Source organism: Coenobita brevimanus, chromosome 29 (assembly GCF_032717465.1).
Source record: "Coenobita brevimanus isolate Jiangsu-jjx chromosome 29, ASM3271746v2, whole genome shotgun sequence".
NCBI lineage: Eukaryota > Metazoa > Arthropoda > Malacostraca > Decapoda > Coenobitidae > Coenobita > Coenobita brevimanus.
This window is the reverse complement of record NC_136982.1, coordinates 39,319,239-39,343,195: the sequence shown is the minus strand read 5'-3', so window position 1 is coordinate 39,343,195 and position 23,957 is coordinate 39,319,239. Positions and strand designations below refer to the sequence as shown.

General features: G+C 43.0%; 1 protein-coding gene across 1 annotated transcript in view; it reads left to right on the top strand.

The window, feature by feature from the left end:
- Positions 1-23,957, top strand: part of LOC145395055 (uncharacterized) — a 262,494-nt gene that overhangs the window by 18,315 nt on the left and 220,222 nt on the right. The window contains exons 2-4 of the mRNA XM_080268807.1: positions 10,607-10,787; positions 18,003-18,164; positions 22,358-22,482. Of these exons, the coding sequence (XP_080124933.1) occupies positions 10,607-10,787; positions 18,003-18,164; positions 22,358-22,482 (468 nt within the window). The remainder of the gene's footprint in view (positions 1-10,606; positions 10,788-18,002; positions 18,165-22,357; positions 22,483-23,957) is intronic.

Genomic DNA, 23,957 nt, shown 5'->3' with positions numbered 1-23,957 from the left:
GAGGGTTAGTGCCCCTCCCTGTAAAACAACTAACTCAAAGTCAAATGGCCACCCCTTATGGGATTATGGCATCTGGCTATAAATAGATAGATGAACTACAGAAGTTCCATAAAAGGATATGATTTGCTGATATACTGTATATGGTAGTGCATTGAAAATTAATCATAATTTCATCAGTCATATGATATATAGCTATTTTGTTCTCTTCTTGCTCTCTCCAGACAGTTTTATTTACCATAGGATAGACCTTTCCACCTGCAAGAGTTAAATGGGGCTGTCATTAATTCCTTCACTACTTGGGTGCAGTTATAATCTGAATAAAACCATCTGGTAATTGAAAGAATAAATGACATCACCATAGTGGTAGGAGTTACTATAGTATGGTAGCTTTTTGAACCTATCTTTTGCAGCTTTTCACTGGCGTTCTGGCTGTGGGGAAGGAGGAATGTCATTTATCAGTATGTATGGGCTGTTCGAGGGGATTGTTAAGACGCTCAGAAAAAAAAATATATATATTGCAATTTCATTCATTCATTCATTGGCAGACGCCATGTATCCCAAACGGGGTGGCCAAGGGCTTAGAGTTAATTGTTTTACAGGGAGGGGCACTAATCCTCCACCAACCCCACTTGACACGTAGGGATGCCAACAGCATCTGGTGTTCCCAGGCGGTCACCCATCCAAGTACTAACCAGACCCAACGTTGCAGTTAAGAGAGTTTAAAAACCAAGTATCCTGGAATTGTATTTATCAAGCATAGTTAAGCTGGACCAAGAATGGGAGAATCCAGTATGATAGGAGAGTGACAGAGGGTCTGCAAGTGTGATACGGGTTAGGAATAGAAATATAGAAATACGGTACAGTACACTTGGTAAAAAGAAGAACTCATCGCACACATTACATTAGAACATGCATGTCCTTCAGGGTATTTTCACATATATTTTAGTTTTTTTCTCTAGCCGCTCAACTTATATGAATCGTATCATCATAGTCCCAGCAAAAATATTTTTCGGTACAACTCCTTCACTTACAGGATTAAGGGGTTTGGCAGTAGATAGATAGATAGACAACATGTCTACTTATATATACTGGTATATATATATATATATATATATATATATATATATATACAGTAATCACTCTAATATCCGGACGCCCAATAACCGAACATCCCCACTAACCGAACCTTATCGTCCTGGGATCAAACATTCCCAAAATGGTCCGAAAATCCAAAAAAATTGGAAAAAAAACCGATTTTTTGCCGTCCGTAATTTGAACTTGCCGCGCGCGCCGCGTGAGAGCATTGTTTTGGTTCGTCATTCCTCCGACGTCCGATAGAGCGCCGCTGCATCCTCCCCACTTCCCGCCTGTCTCTCACCGCGACTGGACCTGCGCTCTTCGTCATGGCTGCCCACGTGCTCGCTTTTGTGGTGGTGCCGTACTTGCTGCAAGGCCTCCTGCTGCTCTCTGCCCTACTCTTAGTGTGTGTGATGATGGCCCCGCCTCCTGAGAAAAGGAAGAGAGTGGTGTTGACTCTGGAGAAGAAACGGGAGATATTGGAGAAGGTTGATGCGGGTTGGTCTTCCTCTCGCATTCTCCGCGAGTTCAACCTGGCCCGGTCGACTTTGTTTGATATCAAGCGTTCCCGAGACAAGCTCATGCAGTACACGGCTGACTTCTCGTCGAGAAGCAAACGCAACGTGAGAGGAAGGTTATGTTTACTCCCAAGTATGCAGAGATCGACCGCTCCACGTTGATTTGGTATCGACAGCAACGTGCAGCTGGTGTGATGGTACGTGGAACGGAGCTGAAGGCTGCTGCTGAGAAGTTTGCAAGGCTTCACGACGCCCTAGACTTCAAGGCATCCGAGGGTTGGCTCTTCGCGTTCAAGTTGCGACATGGCCTTACTAACCGTAAAGCACATGGCGAAGCATTGGACGCTAACGAGGATGGAGTGGACGAGTTTCGGCACAAGGTGAAAGGCTTGATCGACAGGGAGGGCCTCACTCTCGGTCAAGTCTATAACGCTGACGAAACTGGCCTATTCTATCGCTCGGTGCCAACGAACACTCTCGCCGATGAGACGGAGAAGCGTGTACCTGGCCGCAAGCTTTCTAAGGAACGGATATCTGCTTTGTGTTGTGCCAATGCTAACGGCATGCACCGGCTTAAGCCCGTTATTGTTGGCCGTGCAAAGCAGCCTCGGTGCCTTCGTGGGGTGATGGATGTCCTTCCTGTCGTATGGTACCATTCTTTGAAAGCATGGTTCACAGCTGTGATTTTCAAAGACTGGTTTCACCATCACTTCGCCAAGGAGGTCATACATTACCAGACGAAGACACTGGGAATTCCTCGCGACCAGGTAAAGGCTCTCCTTCTCCTCGACAATGCACCTGCCCACCCGTGCGACAAGGACTTGGTTGCTGAGAATGGCCGTATTAGGTGCATGTTTCTGCCACCTAATACGACTGCTCTCATTCAACCAATGGACCAAGGAGTGATCGTGGCAACAAAGCGCCTGTACCGTCGGAAGTTCCTGGATGAGGTGATGGTGGTTCTCGAGGACGAGGACGAGCGCAGGGAAGGACGTGACACTCGAGGCAAGCGGACTTTGGAAAACCTTCGCCGCTACAACATCAAGTCTGCGCTGTACAACTGGGCTAGTGCATGGAAGGAAGTCCCTGTGAAAACTCTTGAAAATGGTTGGTCTCGTCTGCTTCTCGGAACAGATGTGGAGTACGATTTCCTAGGGTTTGACGTGATGACTTCCATGGACGGCTACGTACGCACGGCGACGATGTTGATGTGGACGATGTTCGTGAGTGGTTGGACGACGACCGAGGGCGATCCTGGGTATCAGACGTTGTCTGATATCGAGATCGCGTCTTCGGTTGCTGGTGTCAGTCCCGAACTTGAAGATTCCGACGACGAAGGCGATGATGATGCAGACTCCGCCCAGCAGGACACTACTCCAGCCATCCCCAAGCTGAGCGCACTCCGGGAACATCTAGAGTTCGTCCTAGACTACCTGGAACACCCGGACTGCGACAGGGAGATGGGGCCCTTGGGACTCGTGGAGGAAGTGCGTGCTTTCCGGCAGCGCATCATCAATCGCCAGAATCGTCGGTCCTTGCGTCAGTCAACGATTGACAGTTTTTTCAGGCCCGTGACCCCGCTGTGCCAAGCCCTGGTTCCACTCCGTTGCCTCCCCAAGACAGGCCCTCATGCTCCGAGCCACAGCCCAGCACATCAGCTACAGTGGAGTCACCGCTCGACGTGAGTTTGCGGCTGTCTTCAGAGTCTTCTGTAGTCGGTACGCCATCACCACTACCCACCGATGCACCCCTTGGACGCCTGCCAGTGATACTCTCGGGCTCTGACAGTGAATAAACAGCAAGAACTTCTCCACTAGACCACACGGGAATTTTGAGTGTTGTGCAGTGAAAAAAACGGTGTGTTGTGTTAAGGTTTTCAAGTTGGGAGAAAAGACTAAGTAGAAAAGAAATTTAACGTAACTAACCTTTGTTTTGGCTTTGGAAACTTAAAAAACTTGGGAAAAGTTAATGTGCAACACTTAAATTTAATGGAACATTATTTGGACTAAAGTGAACACTGTGAAAAGAACGGACTTCTGTGTGTTAGTGACTAAGTTCAGTGCAAGACTTCAGGAAGAGTGTAGTGCAAGTGCTTCAGGAAATCGTTCTTACTGTCAGAGTCCGAGAGGAGGCGGTTATTCATCGAGGTGGCCAGGGACTTGCTGTAAGTAGCCAAAATGTTTCATGTTGTACTATTTTCCATACTATATTTACCAGAATGTTTCATATTGTATTTTTTCCCATACTATACTTACCAGAAAGTGTCATACTGTACTTCTTTCCATACTAAACTTACCTCATGCATGTGCAGTAGGAATGGGTTTTTCAGAGTTCGGTTAGGTTCGGTTAGGTTAGGTTCGGTTAGAGTCCATAAGTACCAGAATGTTTATTAATGTATGAACATACTTCTAAACCCACATTTTATGTGTCTATTGCATTTATTTCAGTCATTTATGTGCCTTATTGGTGTGATTTGGGTGTTAAATAGGTGCTATGCATGTCCGGAGGGAGTTGTATAGGTGTTTCTCTGTGTTAGGGTCCGTAAGTACAAGTCCATAAGCTGGGGCCCAATATCCGGACAAAACCAATATCCGAACCTACCGATGGCTCTATTGATCCGGATATTGGAGTGATTACTGTATATATATATACAGTACATATACAGTATACATTCAATCCTTGTAAACCGCGTGTTTATAAACCACAGATTCATAATCTGCTGCAAAGTGGCTGTCAGGCTGCCAGCACCCTTAAACCACTGTTAAGTCATGAAAATCGCGGATCTAGGCACCGAAATGGGCCTTTTCCGAGGAGAATCGTAAACCGCGGCATTCAATTTGATAACCGCGACCCAACAACCAATCACCACCCGTCCTTGGTGGCAAGTGTGCATACTAATGCCGCCATGTTGTTGTTGTTCTGCCCGCCAACCCGCACAGTACAGAGCATCACCGTGCGGTACGAGAGCTACCTGCCTTTTTTTGTGCACTTTCCCCCCACCTCCTACCTTCCATGGCCCCTCCTGAACCCCTGAAGAAGCACTTTAAGCCCTGTGGCATCAAGAAGCAGCCGCCGTTGTCGTACAGTCAACGTTTGGAGCTCATTTGTCGTGTTGAGAAGGGAGAGAAGTTTGCAAGCCTGGCGAAAGAATATGGGAGGAACGAGTCGACCATAAGGACGATCTACAAAACCAGGAAGAAACCAAAACAAAACCAGGCAGTCTTTGAGGGCTTCCTGAAGGAGGCTGAGGAACTGGAGAAGGGAGAACATCATGAGGGAGCACCCCCACCTCATGCTGAGAGGTTCTAAGTTCTTCCCAACACCATCCCACTTCATTCACTTAAGCAATATCGTCATAGGATTAAGGTGAGATCCCTTAACCTTGCTTATTTCTATTAAATACATGCACTGTATATTCCTAAATTTGTATGTTTGTGTTTGATGGTGCCTAGATAGGTGTAGGTAGGGTGCTTTCGGGGGTGGTTGGCCAAAGTCGATCTATCTATCTATAGCCCGACGCTCTAATCCCGCAAAGGGTGGCCGCAGACAAAACGCCTCCAAGTCACTCTGTCACCCACCATTTGACTCCCCTCCCCCCAACTCACCCCCCCCTCCCTCATATACCTCTCAACTCCATCCCTCCACCTCATCCTCGGTCTACCCCTCCCTCTCCCTCCCTCCACCTCACCTACATACACCCTCTTAGTCAGTCTTTCATTCTCCATCCTCTCCACATGTCCAAACCACCTCAGTGTATTTCTCCTAATCTTTTCAACCACATCCACATCTACCCCACAACGTTCCTTCACTTCTTCATTCGTCAACCTGTCCCTCCATGTCACTCCACATGCTCCTCTCAAGTAACTCATTTCCACTGCTCTCACCCTTGACTTGTTCCCCTCTTGCAAGGTCCACGCCTCGCTTCCAGACCCTAATTAATTTTTCACATAAGAGTTATTATTTATAAACCATGGAATGTGTAATCCGTGGCGGTGGTCCAGACCCAAATTGCCGCAGTTTACAAGGATTGAGTGTATATATACATATACAGTGAGTTCTTGATATACGAAAGGGATAGAGACCAATAAAAACTTTCGTTATGCGAAATTTCGTATATCGGAACAATATTCCCCATTGAAATATACATAGAAAGGGGGGGATGCATTCCAGGACCCCATTGGACCCCCTACTTAAACTTTACCCCTCCCATTTTGAAGTATGCAATACATGTATACAGTGCTATACTATTGTACAGATATTAAAAAATAAAACATACAACTATCTGCCGTAGTATTAGTACTGTAGTATTAGACGGTGCAAGGCCTTAAGCTCACCCAATCTCCAAGACTCCCTGTCCCTCTTCGTGACGTCTTATTATTTCCAATTTCCTCTCAGGAGTGAGAGTACGATGCTGTATCTTCCTTGCAGCTGGTTCCCCGGATGCTGGAGATGATGCAGGACGCTTGGGAGGCATGGTGAAAATACAAAAAGATGAAAAACAGCGAAAAACAGCGTAACGTACAGTGAAGCTGAGAGGAGAGGACGGACATGCCTCGACTGAGAAGTGCGCAAAAATGTTTACCAGAGAGGGGTTAATTCGTTTTCTTGCCGCAAGCAAGCGCAGCGCTGTGCAGTGCGCCCATTTTGAATTTTTTGTATTTCCTCTTGTATTGCTTTTCGTACCATCGAGACAGAGGCTTTTTGTATTGTGAAATTTGTCCTACATTTATCCCTTTCGTACCATCGAAAATTCGTACATCGAGTTTTCATATACCGAGGACTCACTGTATATGTACTGCATTCTCTTCAAGCTTTTTCTTCACAGTTTTTACTCATATGCTAAGTACGCAATACAGGCACTCCTCATTGTAAGTCAAGTGTGTTTTCTGGAATGTTACAGCTTTTTCCTTACAACTAGTAATGCTAATGTTAGTCTGGGGAAACTGTTTACTTCATGGATAGGTTAGCTGACAGTGGAACTTGAGTAGATATTTTACTTATAATTTATTTGGAATGGATTGCTTCAGTCTGATGGTATATAGACATATTTTTTTAAAACTGTATTCTTTCTACCTTGAGACAGTCGTATTTAGCATAGGAGAGACTTATAACTGGAAGGTTAGGTGCAGCCATCATTAATAATTTCAGTATGAGAGCTCTTTACATCCATCCATCCATCATCCAATCCTATGTCACCCCATGGGGAGCATAGGAACCCGGGGCTAGGCAAGTTGGTCCTGACATTGCAGACGAGAGTGACCAGCCTCACTCATCCCTGAGTGGCATAAAGTGAGCAATAAACCTCAACCACCCCCAAGATGTAAACCTACACAGGCTCAATCCAATTGGAGCACCTTAATTACCCACTAAACCACCAAGTGCCATAATTTGGTTATATGGTTACCACCCAGCATAGTAAATGGTTTCCTGGTGTACATAAAACCATTTGGCTTATCACTCAGTGTAGAGTCACCTGTAGGCCGAAGGAAGAGGAAAGAAAGAAGAAAAGAAAGATGAGGGAGTGTGAAGTCACTTGTAGGCAGAAGAAAGAGGATAGAATGAAGGAAAGAAAGAAGAGGAAGGAAAGAAGAAAGGAAAGGGCAGACACCCAAAGCAGCACTACATCGAGTGGATGGTGTGTGCCCCCACTACAAAGATGAATAAAACTGTCAGGAGATAGCAAGAAAAATAAAAAGCACATCACTGGATTAAAGGGGTTAGCATCCATGTAAAGGTCTTCATCTGTGATCACTGCAGAGTTGTACTCTGTTTATGATATATAGGAAGGCCATGGTTTGTATTGCCTCCCTCCCAACTGTCTCCCCCCCTCCCCCCTACAGTGGCTTTCACTTGACCTGAGTTGCTTCCCTCCTTCCCCATCCTTTTACCCACATCTGCAGACAGTCTTCGTCACCTTCAAATAGATTCTCTGAGCTATGTGGGTTGAATATAGTAAAACCTTCATCAAACTGTTTACTGTGATGGGGTTCTGAATTGCATGGAAATCTGCTGATACCAAGAATGGTGTTGTTATGGCTCCAAGCTCACATGGATGTGATATTGATAAACTACAAGTTGACGCTGCCCTTCCTGTACTCCACCATCTTTCCATTAAGGGAGTAGGGAGAGGCTCGAGGGACAATCACTGTCTGGTTCATTCCTCTCTAACGTCTGCAACAAGATCAGCTGAAAGTTGCTTCGAGCTATGGGGCATAAATATAGTATAACCTTCATTAAACTGTCTACTGTGGTGGGGTTCTGAATTGAATGAAATCTACTGCTGATACCAAGAATGTTGTTGTGGCTCCAGGCTCATATGGATGTGATCTTGATGGACTGCAGGCTGAAGTTGCCCTTCTTGTGCTTCACCAATTTTCCATTCGGGGAATAGGGAGAGGCTTGAGGAACAATCATTGGTTCATTCCTCTCTAGCATCTGCAACAAGATCAGCTGAAAGTTGGAATATTTTGAGTTAACTAGATTAGCCATAGTCGCGGCGCACGACTCTGAGGTTGTTATTATCATACCCTGGCAACGTACCATTTAAAAGTGTGTCTGATTTTGTGTATAATATGAGACACACATGATTCATGTATACAGTAATCTTTCCAATATCCGATGTAATACAGACAAAGGCATGTCCGGGAAGTGGATTCATCCAGATACTGGGCTCCTTCCTCCTAGACAGGTACTTATGGACCCTGACCCAGCCTAACTTTGAAAGCCACCTAAATAACTCCCTACCGGATATGCATAGCACCTATTTAAGACCCTAGTCACACAAATAAGGGACATAAAGCATGAGATAAATGAAAAGGAACCAGAGAATGAGGAATTAGAAGTCTATCTATCTATCTATTGCCAGACGCCTCAATCCCGTTTGGGGTGGCCACAAACAAATCGCCTCCAAGTCGCCCTGTCCCCCGCCATTTCACTCCCCTGCTCCCAACTCACACCCCCCTCTCTCATATACCTCTCCACCCCATCTCTCCATCTCATCCTCGGCCTCCCCCTCCCTCTTTCCCCCTCCACCTCACTCACATACACTCTCTTCGTCAGTCTTTCACCCTCCATCCTCTCCACATGGCCAAACCACCTCAGTGTGTTCCTCATAACGCATCCTATCACATCCACATCAACACCACAACGCTCCTTTATATCCTCATTCGTCAGCCTGTCTCTCCATGTGACTCCACAGGCTCCTCTTAAATGACTCATTTCCACTGCTCTCACTCTTGACTTGTGTCCTTCCAACAACGTCCAAGCTTCACTTCCGTACATTAGAGTTGGTATCACAATACTGTCATGTAGTAACTTTTTCACTTCCATGCTCACTTCCCTGTTTCTTATCACTGCTTTCAAAGAACCAGCAACCTTTCTTCCCTGCTGTACCCTTTCAAGCACTTCACCCTCCAAACCTCCATCCTTACTCATCACACTACCCAAGTACTTAAACGTACTCACATTTTCCAATTCCTCACCATCCAACCTCGCTGTACATTCACTGACTTCACCTCTCTCAAAGACCATCACTTTACTCTTCCCTACATTCACCTTTAGATTCCGTTTCTTACACACTCTCCCAAACTCATCCACCAAGCCTTGCAGCTCCCCTTCGTCTTCACTCAACAACACAGTATCATCTGCAAACAACAGTACAGGGAGTTTCCAAACACTATCCTCTCTCACCAGGGCCACTCCAACATCCACTACCCTACCTTGTACCTCTTTTATTACCCCATCCATGTACAGATTCATGATTTTCCTTTTGATTGACACTCCATTTATCTTCTGAATTGATGGGTTGGGTACCCAGTTTTGTTTCTTCTCACTCTTCAGCAGTATGCATCAGCTAGCCTACATGAATTTTGTTGTTAATGGAAGAATGTACTAGGGTTTCAATAGCCCAAAACTGTGTTGCTTCAGATGGTTTGTTTGACAGATTAATGAAAGCACACTGCTGTAATCCCATTATTATCCAGATATCTGTTACCCGGACGCTGTGCTCTGACTGTTCGGAACTATTGTTTGTACATTTTTCCATTTTACCTGGACAAAATGCATGAGTCCAGATGGAAGTTATCGCCGCATGAACATTTTCACGCCAGATCAGACTAGAATAGCCCAATGGCACCGCCCTGGTTAGCTGAGTAGTTCACCCAGTGATGGGTAGAGTCCCCCTCGATCGTTCTCAGTTCCTGCGCGGCGACAGCATAGTGAACAGCTCCTTTAGGACTGTTGTTAGGGCAGCGCATGTGGTTGCTTTTGTGGTTGTTGTCTACCTGCTTCAGGCCTTGCTGTTCCTTGCATGCCTCATCCTAGGGTGTGTGATGATGGCCCCTCCACCAGGGAAAGGGAAGAGGGTAGTGCTGACTGGAGAAGTGGGAGATCATGGGTAAGATTGGTGTGGGATGGTCGAATCGTGAGTGTTGACGTTGATTTTATTCAAGCATACTCTAATGTATCATGATTTTATTCTTTTTATCACGATTTTTATCCATTTCTTCATTATGTTTTGTGTACTTACTGTATTTTTCGTGTGTAGCCAGTTTTTTCGTGTTCTCATGTCACTCCAGGGTATGGTCCTGCAGTGGTGATTGCTGGTTTGTGGTTGATGGGTATTCTTGACCCTGGTAATTGCTTGGTTGCGGTTTATAGGTCTGCATGACCAGGTAGAGTAGTGTTAAACAACAGGGACTAGTGTTGTACGATGTACTGTAGTGGCTTTTTGCACTGGCTTTCAAAGTTAGAGTATGTACGAAGGGGGGCCAGGAGAAAAGTCCATCATCCGGACGGAGTCAATACCTGGACATGCCTTTGGCTCTGTTATGTCTTTAGTAAGGGATTACTGTACTTACATGGTACAATATGTGTTGAAAGTTATTACCAGCAAGTTTAGTTTTATTTTGATGGATCCTCCCACACTGTTATATTGTGGTTTAAAATAGGGAAATGATGTTGATGATGATGATAATGATTATATGTACTAACACCTATCTCTTCTCTTCCAGGTTGCCATTAAAATTATTGACAAAAGCAAAATAGATGCAGATAATTTAAGGAAAATTCTCAGAGAAATTGAGATCCTGAAGAAGCTGCGTCACCCCTACATTATCCGTCTATATGAAGTGATGGAAACAGAGCGCATGATCTACCTGGTCACAGAATATGCCAGCTGTGGAGAGCTCTTTGGTAGGTTGCTTGGATGTTGCTGTTGTGGTAAGTGTGCAGCACAGTACTACATTTGGTTTTATAGTCATTATTTGATTGAGAATTGTGATTATACAGGGTGGTGCAAAAGTAGGTTGACATTATAAGAGGGGATGAGGGGAGCAAGATACACCAACCTGGACCTATGCATTACTGTGTCAAAGTGTGGCTGACAGACTCCAGGAATGTGTCAAGGGTGAGGACGGACACTTTGAACACTTATGGGACAAAATGTGTGTCTTTTGTGTTGGAATAAATGGGATATGTCAACCTACTTTTGCACCCTGTATATATATATATATATATGTATAAATGAGGATGTGAAGGAGCATTGTGGTGTGGATGTGGATGTGATGGGAAGCGTTGCAGGAAACACATTGAGGTGTTTTGGCCATGTGGAGGGGATGGAGAGTGAAAGTCCATTCTCTCCACATAACCATACCATCTCAGTACACTCTCCTCTATTCTGGCATTCACAGACTTCCTCACTCCACTTCTTTCACAAATCACATTGTTTCGTATCATATCTGCTCTCTGTACTCCACATACATTCCTCAGCATTCCCATCTCCACTGCTCTCACTCCTGACTTTTCATTTTCATACCGCACCATTGTCTCGCATCCATATGTTAAAAGTTGGCACTAACACTCCTTCATCTAATCCTCGTGAAGCTTCAACACTCAAGCCTCTGTTTCTTATCAAGGCCTTCATAGCACCAGCTACTTTCCCTCCTTGTGTCACTCTACTTTCCACATCTTTTGCACATTTTCCTCTCTTTTCTATCACTGTCCCCAATTCCAGTCTCTCTCCGTTCACTGTAACATCACACAGGGAGTCACCTTCTGTCTCACTAATCATCACTTTACTCTTTTCTGTGTTTACTCTCAAGGTCCGATGCTCTTAGACGTCAGCATAACTCTGCACTAGTCAACCAGGCTTTTGTTTGTCATTTGCATGTAGTACTGCATTGTCAGCATACAACAAATTTGAGATATTCCATTCATTACCAGTGCCATCCGTCTTTCCATTACCTGTGTCTTTACTTCTGTCATCACCCCATCCATATATATTTTGAACAACCATGGGGACATCACTCAACCTTGTCACACACCCATACTGATCGTGAACCATTCACTTAGCTGCCCATTTACCTTTACACATGCTTCAGCTGCCCATTTACCTTTACACATGCTTCAGCTGCCCATTTACCTTTACACATGCTTCACTACCATCATAAAAACTTGGTGGCACCTTGTAGCATACTGTCTACACCGTACATGTGCAAAACCTTCCACAATCCTTCTCTGTCTACTTTGTCATATACATTTTCCAGATCAGGAATGCCATAAACATCTTATAGTCCTTCTCAGAAGCCTTCTGCACAATCTGTCTTACAGCAAATATTTGATCCACACATCCTGTGCTGCACCTAAAGCCACCCTGCTCATCACTCACTAGGACTTGTGATATCTCTCTTACTTTCTCTGTAATAATTCTTCCATAACCTTCCCTACAACACTCAATAAACTTACGCCACAATAATTTTTGCACTGACTTCACCCACCTTTATTTTTGTACAGGGGTACAATCACTGCCTTTTCCCACTCTTCTGGCACAGTTTCACTCATCCATGCCTGCTTACTAATCTCCAACAAGCACTTCATTCCACACTCTCCACTACACCTAGTAATCTCTGCATACACCTTATCAACCCCAGTTGCTTTCCCATTTTTCAGCCGCTTCACATAGTTCTTCACTTGTGCAAGTGTCACATTTCCTGGCACTGCATTCCTTCTCTGCATGCCCCCAAAACCAATCTTGTTTACAGTGGCTCTGCTCTGTCTATTCACATTAATCAGGCTTTCAAAATATTCATTCCATCTGGTCCTTACTTCATTCTTAGGGGTTAGTAATGCACCTCCTACATCCTTCACACCTTCACTTTTTTTTTTCCCCACTGTCACTTCTACATTTCCACACCTCTTTCCAAAATAACTTCCTATTTTCTGAGTAATTTGCATTCATTTTTCTTCGTAGATCATCATTTGCCTCCTTCTTTTTCCTCTTCACCAATCTCCTAATGTGCTTCATGCTCTCATTATATCCTGTTCTTATTTCAGTTGTACCTTTGTCCTATAACCACTTTAGCCATTTCTTCCTCTTTTCCTCCACAGCCCTCTTAACCTCTTCATCCCACCATGCCGTACCTTTTTTTTTTTTAGTTACTCTTGCCACACCACACACCTCTTTAGCATTTCTGACGAAGCAGTTCCTATATGCATTCCACAGGCTGTCCAGATCAGTTTCATTCCAGTTGACTGATTCTAACTCCTTCCCAGTTTTGTTCTGCATTCATCTGCCATTTCTTTGATCCTCAGCTTCTCGACTTTCAGTTTTCTCCATAATAACAACAACAACAACAACTTATAGTACAGTAAACTCCCTTTCTGCCCCTGTGTTGTCCTTAATATGGTTTGGAAACTTAAAATAACAGAAAATGGAATATTGAATAATGTTATTGGTACTTGTCTAAAATTGTATCATCTCTTCATTACTATGTTGTTGTGAAGTCAGAATGAGGGGCCAAATGCTAGAAGCCTGCAGATTATTCCCCCCCTCTCCTCTCAATAAAAAAAGGTAATATAGAACCAAATTCAAGATCCATTCATTTCCAGATGCCTGGACACACTGCTTTTAAACGACTGGAGGTCATAGGTAGTAGGAAATACAGACATTGGAAAACAGTTCCAGAGTTATTAAAAAAAATAATAATAATAATACAGTAATTTGGTTTTACGCCAGGTATCCCCGAAGGGCTAAGGCATTGCCCCTGGGTAGAGGACTTTTGGACTGGAGCATGTAGCATTTTATGACCAGATGCCCTTCATGATGTCTACCAATGACCCTTGTGTGGATTGTGATTAGTTATCCTTTCATGCTTTCCATTTACAGTTTCTGAATGTCAGACTTCATAATGCACATGTAGTGGTAATTAGGGTTAGGATGGTCATGATGACAAGGCAGACAGTAAATATCACCAATAGAATTAGTGACAAGGGGAAAATATCATACTGGTGAATTTGAACATCTCTTCATATACAGTACTATGCATCTTGTTAACCCACACACGCTGGGATTTTCCGATGTTGCATGCTCCTCCCTACAGGGGATTTCCGGCTTTTAGAAAAAATACCCTTACTTCAAACCCAAATATCTGCCAAACAACAGCTAGAGAAAAAATTAAAGACACATAAGACTCATCAACTCCTCTTTCAAATGAAAGCTTCCCCACGTCTCCAGGTGGTCGCGTCGATGAGTAAGGATAAGTTAAAGTTCAATGGGTGGTGGGAAGACGCTTGCAGCTATACATGTCAAGTGGCGTTGCTCTGTGCCCAAAATCTTGATGGCTCTGGCGCATAGGGGTTAAAGTGGCGTTTGCAGGAAATGTTTGCATTATCAAAATACAGTATGCCTTCTGCATTTTGAGTGAGTCCAGCATCACTTTCCTTACTCAGCCTAGACATAATGCAGGAAAATCTACAAAACTATGGTCAAGTTGCATAACCTCCATCGGTTGGTTGCCAAATTTGCATAGACTGTACAGTACAAAAGCTCTTTTACGTTGACGACCCAGATTTTCGTTCTTTTACAGCTTACTTCGTTCAGCCCAGTGGCAAAAAAAAGACAGTGCTGTGGCTCTGTATAATTTCCATTGCTTTTCTTCCTTGTTAGCATTGCATGTTTGTTACAGCTCAGCATTCAAGAGGGACAGGTGTTAATCTGAAGCTCAGTTCATGTTAAAAGAATATACAATAGTTGCCTTGGCATGCTCCCACAAGGTCCCCTCAAGGACTTCCTGGTCGGTACCCTAGTGCCATGTATCGTATTAATCGGTATTTGCCTGCACAAACTGTACCCCTGAAAGTTGGTTTATCACATTGTTGCAGCACCTCACCATCCAAGTACATGAAGGCAGCAAACCCACTTTCATTTCATAATCAGAAATCTTCCCCCACGTGAAGTAGCTATATCTTTCATCATCTATCTATCTATCTATTGCCAGACACCGTAATCCCGTAAAGGGTGGCCATTTGACACTGAGTTAGTTGTTTTACATGGAGGGGCACCAACCCTCCACCAACCCACTTGTTGACATGTAGGGAGCACGTATGGTTTGGTTATATGGTTACCACCCAGCATTGTAAATGGTTTCTTGGCTTACAGGAAACCATTTGGCTTGTCACTCAATGTAAAACCACCTGTAAAGGAAAGAAAAGGAATAAGAAGTGACAGGAAAGATAGAAGAAATAGGAAGACAGGAGGGCAGGCACAGAAAAAGAATGATAAAAGCTAAGGAAGTAGGCAGCACTACATCAAGTGAGTGGATGATGGTCGCCACTTTCATTATACTGTAATCTATCTATTGCCAGACGCCTCAATCCCATTCGGGGTGGCCACAAACAAATTGCCTCCACGTCGTCCTGTCCCCCGCCATTTCACTGCCCCGCTCCCAACTCACACACCCCTCTCTCATATACCTCTCCACCCCATCCCTCCATCTCTTCCTCGGCCTCCCCCTCCCTCTTCCCCCCTCCACCCCACTCACATACACTCTCTTCGTCAGTCTCTCACCCTCCATCCTCTCTACATGGCCAAATCACATCAGTGTATTCCTCCTAACGTTTCCTATCACATCCACATCCACACCACAATGCTCCTTTATATTCTCATTTGTCAGCCTGTCTGTCCCTGTGACTCCACAGGCTCCTCTTAAATAACTCATTTCCACTGCTCTCACTCTTGACTTGTGTCCTTCCAGCAACGTACAAGCTTCACTTCCATACATTAGGGTTGGTATCACAAAACTGTCATGTAGTAACTTTTTCACTTCCATGCTCACTTCCCTGTTTCTTATCACTGCTTTCAAGGAACCAGCAACCTTTCTTCCCTGCTGTACCCTTTCAAGCACTTCACCCCCCAAACCTCCATCCTTACTCATCACACTACCCAAGTACTTAAACGTACTCACATTTTCCAATTCCTCACCATCCAACCTCGCTGTACATTCACTGACTTCACCTCTCGCAAAGACCATCACTTTACTCTTCCCTACATTCACCTTTAGATTTTGTTTCTTACACACTCTCCCAAACTCTTCCACCAAGCCTTGCAGCTCTCCTTCGTCTTCACTCAACAACACAGTATCATCTGCAAACAACAGTACAGCGAGTTTCCAAACACTACCCTCTCTCACCAGGGCCACTCCAACATCCACTACCCTACCTTGTACCTCTTTTATTACCCCATCCATGTACAGATTGAACAACCATGGAGACATGACACATCCCTGTTTCAACCCAACCTTCAACGAGAAAAATTCACTCAGTTGACCATCCACACGCACTGCAGCCTTAGCACCATCATACATACTCTTCACAGCATTCAACAACTTCCCATCTACTCCATATATTCTTAATACTTTCCACAATCATTGTCTATCCACCCTGTCATATGCTTTCTCCAAATCCATGAAAGCCACATACAACTTCCTTCCCTTCTCTAGAAAATTTTCCACTAAAGATCTAAGAATGAATATCTGATCTACACAACCTCTTCCCTTCCTAAAGCCTCCCTGTTCTTCTCCAACTAATTCCTCTGTTCTTCCTCTAACTCTGTCAATAAGTACAGTATCCTACCATACACTTTTCCTTTTATACTAAGAAGACAGATGCCCCTATGATTACCACACACTTCTTTTTCCCCTTTTCCTTTGTACAAGGGAATAATTATACCTGACTTCCAATCTTCCGGGACTCTACCTTCCTCCCAGACCAATCTGCGTATTTTCCACATCCATTCTACTACTATCTCTCCCCCATACGTCAGCATTTCACCACACACTCCATCAATTCCTGGGGCTTTCCCCAATTTAACTTGCTTCATTGCTTCCACAACTTCTATCCTACTGAATTCTTCCTGTCTTCTCACCTCCCTCCTCCTTCCAGCCATTCCCCAGCCACTTATACTCGCATTACTTCCATCCTCTATGTTCAACAATTCCTTAAAGTGTTCTCTCCATCTGCTCACTTTTTCTCCCTTCTCCACTAGTAATCTACCGTTTTTAACTTTCACTCCCCTGCTAACTTCACTTCCACCCTGTCTTACTCTTTTCACCTCTTTTCAGAACATTTTCTTACAGTCCCTCCACTTTACTCTCAAGTTCCTTCCAAATTCCTCATCTGCTCTCTTCTTACTCTCTCTTACTAATCTTTTCACCTCTCTTTCTTTCTACATATAACTCTCTCTTCCACCTCTCAACTTCTTCCATGCCCCTATTTCTCATCCATTCATTATATGCTCTCTTCTTTTGTGCCACAGCCTGTCTTACCTCTTCATTCCACCACGCTGTTCCTTGCACACCCCTTTCGTCTTCTCTTCCTCCCACACAGCACATCACATGCTGCACATAATTCTTCTGTAAATATCCTGCACACACCTTCCATGTCCCCCATCTGCTCCAATTCATATTTGCCCAATCGTTCCTCCACTTCTCTCTTATACTCTGCCTTTTTCTCATCCTCTTGTAACTTTTCCACTCTCCTTACAAATACTCCTTCTTCCCGTCCCTCCCTTCTTTTATTTCTCCATCCTAATTGGACCTTGATTCTGGCCACCACCAAGGAGTGGTCAGAAAGTCCACTCCCCCAACCTCTATAAGCTCTTGCATCATTACACACTTTCACTGTAATCACTGTTAAAATGTGGTCTCCCACTTTCCAGTGGAGTAGGGAGATACAGTATAGAGCTTGGAACCAGAAATCTTTGGAGATAGGAAGCTGTTGGTACGATCTTACTCTCACCCCCCTTCATTACTTCCAGTTGCATTTTTGTTGTAGGCTCTACAATTAGGGACAAAAGTTTGCCAAATATTCCACTACTTTATGCCATTCACTGCCACCTGCTGACCTGTCTTATTAAGTTGTAAGTGACTTAAAATATTTCTTTACCCATGGATGACCCTCTTTGATATAATTCATTGGGATAAAAATAATGGAAGATTCTATAAGTGCAAAATAGAATATGGAATAATTGGCAGGCTTTTGTCCATAAATGTGCAAGGCTTATTGTAACAGGTATCAGCTAATCCTTTACCGCATTATATCCATGTTAATAAACTGGATCATTGTCCATTCCAGATTATGTAGCCTCACATGGAAAGATGAGAGAAACGGAAGCGAGAACAAAATTCATACAAATTGTAGCAGCTCTTCGTTACTGTCACAAGAGGGGGATCGTTCACAGAGACCTCAAAGCAGAAAACTTACTTTTAGATAAGGATTTAAATATTAAGCTAGCAGGTATGTGGGTGTGAAATATGCTGTATGTATTATGGCATTATGTAACCACTTCCATCCAGTAACATATTCTTTATTTTAATTTTGCTCTGTCTTGGCAGTTTTGTTCAGCTAAACAGACTTTTCAAATGGTGAAGTTAGTGATGGATTTCTGTAGCCCATCTACTGACAGAAACCTCCCCTAAACTGTAGGGCCCAAATTCAGGATGATAGTTTAAATCTCGGTTTTGAGACTGGCTCAAACTTCGGACTGGGGATTATCCAGCCCTGGATTATAGTCCAGGGTTTTGTTGGATTTAGGTTGCCACATTATATCACAGATAATCAAAGATTGGGTAATCTGGGACTTAAGCCTCAAACTGAAACATGTATTTGGACTCACAGCCAATCACCATGTGTTTTTAAAACTAACTGGGATTTGATTGTGGTGGGAAAACCAACCTCTGATGAAGAAGAAAACTTATCCCTGCCCAATTAGTGTGTTAATATGACAAAAGATAGTCCAATATATAATGAAATATCACTATAATGAGTGAATTAAAAAAAAATCACGACTAATCATGAATAATGCAGTACCAACAAGTTAGTGAGCATAATAGTATTGCTAGGTGGATAAACACTACATTTGCAGTTCATTATCTCTATCACCGCAGTTGTCAATCTTGTGTCATTCTGCCATATGTGAATTTGATAATCATACAAGTTTTACTGATATGATATTAAAGTATCACAACTTGAAGCAAATTATGTCAGACCACTTTGGTTTTACTGCATTATGCGTGAGGAGGGATATATAAATAACCTATTTAAATTTTGTAATCTACCATTACTCATGCTTCTTTGAAGCATATGTAAATTTCTGATATAATATTTGGATGCCAGAAAAGTATATTCATTGATGGAAACATTATTTTATACAGTATTACGGAAGTACAGTAATACAAGGCTGATATATGCACAACTGACTGTTTTATGATACTATGGTACCATCGTTCAGTGATATATAATAGGCTACTGTTTGTACAACTTACACAGTTTTGTGGTACAGAAGCACAGTAATAATAGGCTTCAGTTTGCACAGCTGACATTTTTATTATACAGAAGTACAGTAACAAATACAGTAGAAAGGTACAGCCTGGTGGGATGAAGAGGTTAAGAGAATAGTGGAGGAAAAGAGGAAGAAATGGCTAGCATGGATACAAGACAGGGGTTCAGTTGAAATAAGAACTGAATATTTTTAGAGTAAGAGGCATGTAAAGAGACTAGTGAAGAGGAAAAAGGAGGAGGTAAATGATGATCTAGGAAGAAAAATGAATGCAAATTACTCTGAAAATAGGAAGTTTTTCTGGAAAGAGGTGTGGAAATGTAGAAAAGAAATGTGAAAGTGTGAAGAATGTAAGTGGTAGATTATTAACCTATGGGGATGAAGTAAGGACTAGATGGAAAGAATATTTTGAAAGTCTGATGAGTGGGCATGGAGAGAGCAAAGCAACTGTTAATATAATTGGTTTTGAGCGTGTACAGGAATGCAGTGCCAGGAAACATGACACTTGCAGAGGTGAAGAACACTGTGAAGCAGCTGAGAGATGGGAAAGCACCTGGAGTTGGTGAGGTGTATGCAGATATGATTAAGTGTAGTGGGAAAAGTGGAATGAAGTGCTTGTTGGAGATACATAAAAGTACCCCCGCTAATATCAGTACACCAATCCTGTATAAGACAGCCCTAGCATGTATTCAGTATGGATGGTGGGTTAGTGCTGAAGTGACATGTGGAGCTGTGGGAGGACTATTGGGCCCCAAGGGGAACTACTGGGACTTGGGGATAGGCCCTGAAGCCTTTGCCCTGAGTTGGACACATTGAAAAAAAAATAATAATAATAAAAAAAATAAGAAGGGATGCATGAGTGAAACTGCTAGTAGAGTGGAAAATGGCAGTGATTGTACCCCTGTACAAAAGTAAAGGTGAGTGAAATTAGTGCAAGAATTATCATTGCATAAGTCTACTGAGTGGTAGGGAAAGTATATGGAAGAATTATTATAGAGAAAGTAAGAGAGATATCACAAGTCCAAGTGAGTGATGAACAGGGTGGCTTTAGGAGTGGCAGATGATGTGTGGATCAAATATTTGCAGTGAGACAGATAGTGGAGAAGGCATGTAAGAAGGACAATAAGATGTTTATGGCATTTATGTATCTGGAAAAAGCATACAGCAAAGTAGACAAAGAAGGATTGTGGAAGATTATGCGCATGTACGGTGTAGATGGTCAGTTGCTAGGTGCTGTCAAGAGTTTTTATGATGGTAGTCATGCATGTGTAAGGGTAAATGGGCATCTAAGTGAATGGTTCACAATCACTCTAGGCATACAAGAAGGTTGCGTGATTTCCCTATGGTTGTTCAATATATACCTGGATGGGGTGATGAGAGAAGTAAAAACACGAGTTATGGAGAGCGGGACGGTGTTGGTATTGAATGGTGATGGATGGAATATCTCATATTTGTTTTGTGCTGATGATGCAGTGCTACTCGCAGATACCTGACAAGAACTTGGTAGACTAGTGCAGAGTTTTGTAGACGTCTGTGAGCGTCATGCCTTGACAGTAAATGTAGGAAAGAGTAAAGTGACGATTATTGAGAGAGAAGGTGACTCCCAGTGTGATGTTACAGTGAATGGAGAGAGACTGGAATTGGTGAGAGAGTTCAGATACCTGGGAACAGTGATATTAAATGGAGGAAATTATGCAAAAGAAGTGGAAAGTAGAGTGACACAAGGAGGGAAAGTAGCTGGTGTCATGAAGGCCCTGATAAGAAACAGAAGCTTGAATGTTGCAGCCGCACGAGGCTTACATGGAGGAGTGTTATTGCCAACTTTAACATACAGATGTGAGACTACAGTGTGACATGAAAATGAAAACTCAAGGGTAGAGCAGTGGAGATGGAACTGCTGAGGAATGTATGTGGAGTACAGAGAGTGGAATTGATATGGAATAATGAGATTTGGAGTGAGGAGGTCTGTGGACGCCAGAATCGAAGAGAGTGTACTGAGATGGTTTGGTCATGTGAAGAGAATGGATGACAATAGAGTGGTGAAAAAGATATATATGAGCAAATTTGAAGGATGAAGGAGGCGAGGTAGGCCAGGAAGAAGGTGGAGGGATATGGTAGATGAGTGTGTGAGAAAGAGAAGTATGGGAGTTGGTGAGGCTAAGGGACTGACAAGAAACCAGCTGGATGATTGAATTTTGTGTGGAGAAGCGCATAGCCAGGGATTTGGCACCTCTTTTTAATATTACAGTGTTCAGATTGGCTCTAACAGATAGTTATATGTGAAGCTACAGAACATGGTGAATTTTAGGGGGGCCTGTCACATGGAGCCATGGTTTTGAGGGCTTGAATGATGAGTGAATGGAAGCATGGTCCATTGAATTGGGCAAACTTTGGCTGTCTGGACGTTGCTACTCCTCACCGTGGCCTAGGGTGGGAAAGGAGGTTCTGATGATGATGATGATAGTGACCGTAATAGTAGGCAGGGGTATGAACAAGCGACAAGACGTGTATTATGAAGAAGTACTGTAATAATAGGGTATTGTTTGCACATCTGACAAAGTTTTATGATTGAAACGTAAGTTTCAGTAATAATAGGCTACTGTTTACACAGTGTTCTCAGTGGAGAGTGAGCAAGAAAGTTTGAAACTTTATTTTTATGACAATATCACACATGCCATCCAATTGTTACCCCTCCACAAACTCTTCAGTCTGTAGAAATCTATGAGAAGAGTAATCTGTTACTTATGTTGACACTTGCCAGCCTTGATCTTCCAGCAGTCAACCCCCTCAAAGTAGTTTGAACAGCGGATGGACTAAACCTCGGATTAAATGCCTTAGTGACTCAAAGCCTTATTCTAAATAGTAGTGAACAGGGATTATGTTATAGTCCAGATTTTAAACCAAGGATTGGGCTCAAATCCGAGACTTGAACTTGGGCCTAATACTGTAGATTGATCTGGAGATTGTGAGAGTAAAATTGAAATTGTTTCCATGGGCTGAAGGAATTAAAGTACAGTATTTTGTGAATTGCTGATATCAGATTTGCTGAAGGCAGATAATGTAATTATTATTATAGTGCTCCTCTATTAATTGCTCTCAACAGTAACTGTATACTGTACCCAATGTAGCAGACAATTTTTTTGTGATGCAGATTTTGGATTCAGCAACTTCTACACTCCTGGAGTCCTGTTGTCAACATGGTGTGGTTCCCCACCCTATGCTGCCCCAGAACTATTTGAAGGCAAAGAATATGACGGTCCTAAAGCGGATGTCTGGGTTAGTGTCTGAAGTAATGGTTTGTCAGACTATTACTGGTATGATTTAAGGTCTTTCTAAAATATCGAGATCATTTGGGCATTGTCCCTCACAGGAATTCCGTGACCTGCATTGCTGCCAGACTTTGTACTGGGTAAATTATCGGATTAGAGACAAAGTGCAAGGGACAACCCTCACTCCCAGCTTACCACCTCCCTCTCTCTCTCTCTCTCTCTCTCTGCTTATAAAATCTACATTTTATGGAGATTTATTTCAAGAAAAAGTCTATACGGTTGTATGAATTATTAGAATTTGAGGAAAAGCCTCCTGACAGTCTCTCTCTCTCTCTCTCAGCATTATGTTTTTCTTATGAATGTGATACTTTCCATAAAGCATGATGTTTTATTTTTTTCTCTAGTTTCGACTTTTTTTTCCACACCACCTTTGAGGTAAAAGTCAAGGCTTTTTTTTATAGAGGTTTTCCCCAGGAGGCCGAATCCTCTCTCTGATCTTTAATCTGAAAATTCATCATCAGAATTTTGTGCGATGTTGATTATAAGCGAATCCACAAAAAGATCGACTGCTATATCTTGTTTTCCATTTTCTTCTTCTAGGTGTTCGGCATGTTGAACTGCATGCATCCAGTTGTGTAGCATGACTTAACTCAAAGCTTCTTTAACAAGAGGTTTTAGGTTGGCCATTTTAAAGATGTTCTCCCTGGCTATGTAGGACTTTACTTGAGCCTAGATGAGCTCAGTAGGGTTGTATTGGCAGTGGTAAGGTGGTAACTTTACAACCCTATGCCCTGCTTCTTCTACAATCTTGTCAATGTGATACTTTTTGCCGACAGCAAAGATCTTTGTAAGTTCGTATAGCTCCACTTTTAGCAAGTCATCTCTGGGCTGGACACCCTTCTTCTCAAGCTAATCCTTTAGGTCTGCTTTCCTCCAAGATGAGCTTGGCACTTTTTCAAGTTCAAGTTGTACAGAATGATAAGGAGCTTTGTCCATGAAGATTATCATGTTGGGTGCAATGTTAGGCAGCAACTGATTCTTGAACCATTCTTCAAAAACCGTAGAATTCGTCTGCTTGTGATAATCCGCGTCGTTTTTAGCTTGAAAAATTAATTCAGCATTGTTGACGAAGCCATCTTTCGTTCCCGTGTGCAAAATAATGAGACGACTTCCTTTTTCAGTGGGTGGTTGTATTCCTGTTGTTTTGTAAGATGTTGTGTCTATCCAGCATTGTCCAACAGTGTAGTTCTGGTTCACCCAGGTTTCATCCAGATACATAGTGTTCTGGAAAGACTGCTTAACATGACGCATTTCTCGCAAAAATTGGGTTTGAGCAGCAACAACATCACTCTTTTTCCTTAAGGAATTTGTAGCCATCAACTTTTCCTTACTTGAAACCAATCTCTGTGAGAATCTTGCACAGGGACTCAGTGCATCCATTGAAGGAGATATTTTCCTTAGGTTCTTCCATTATTTTATGCT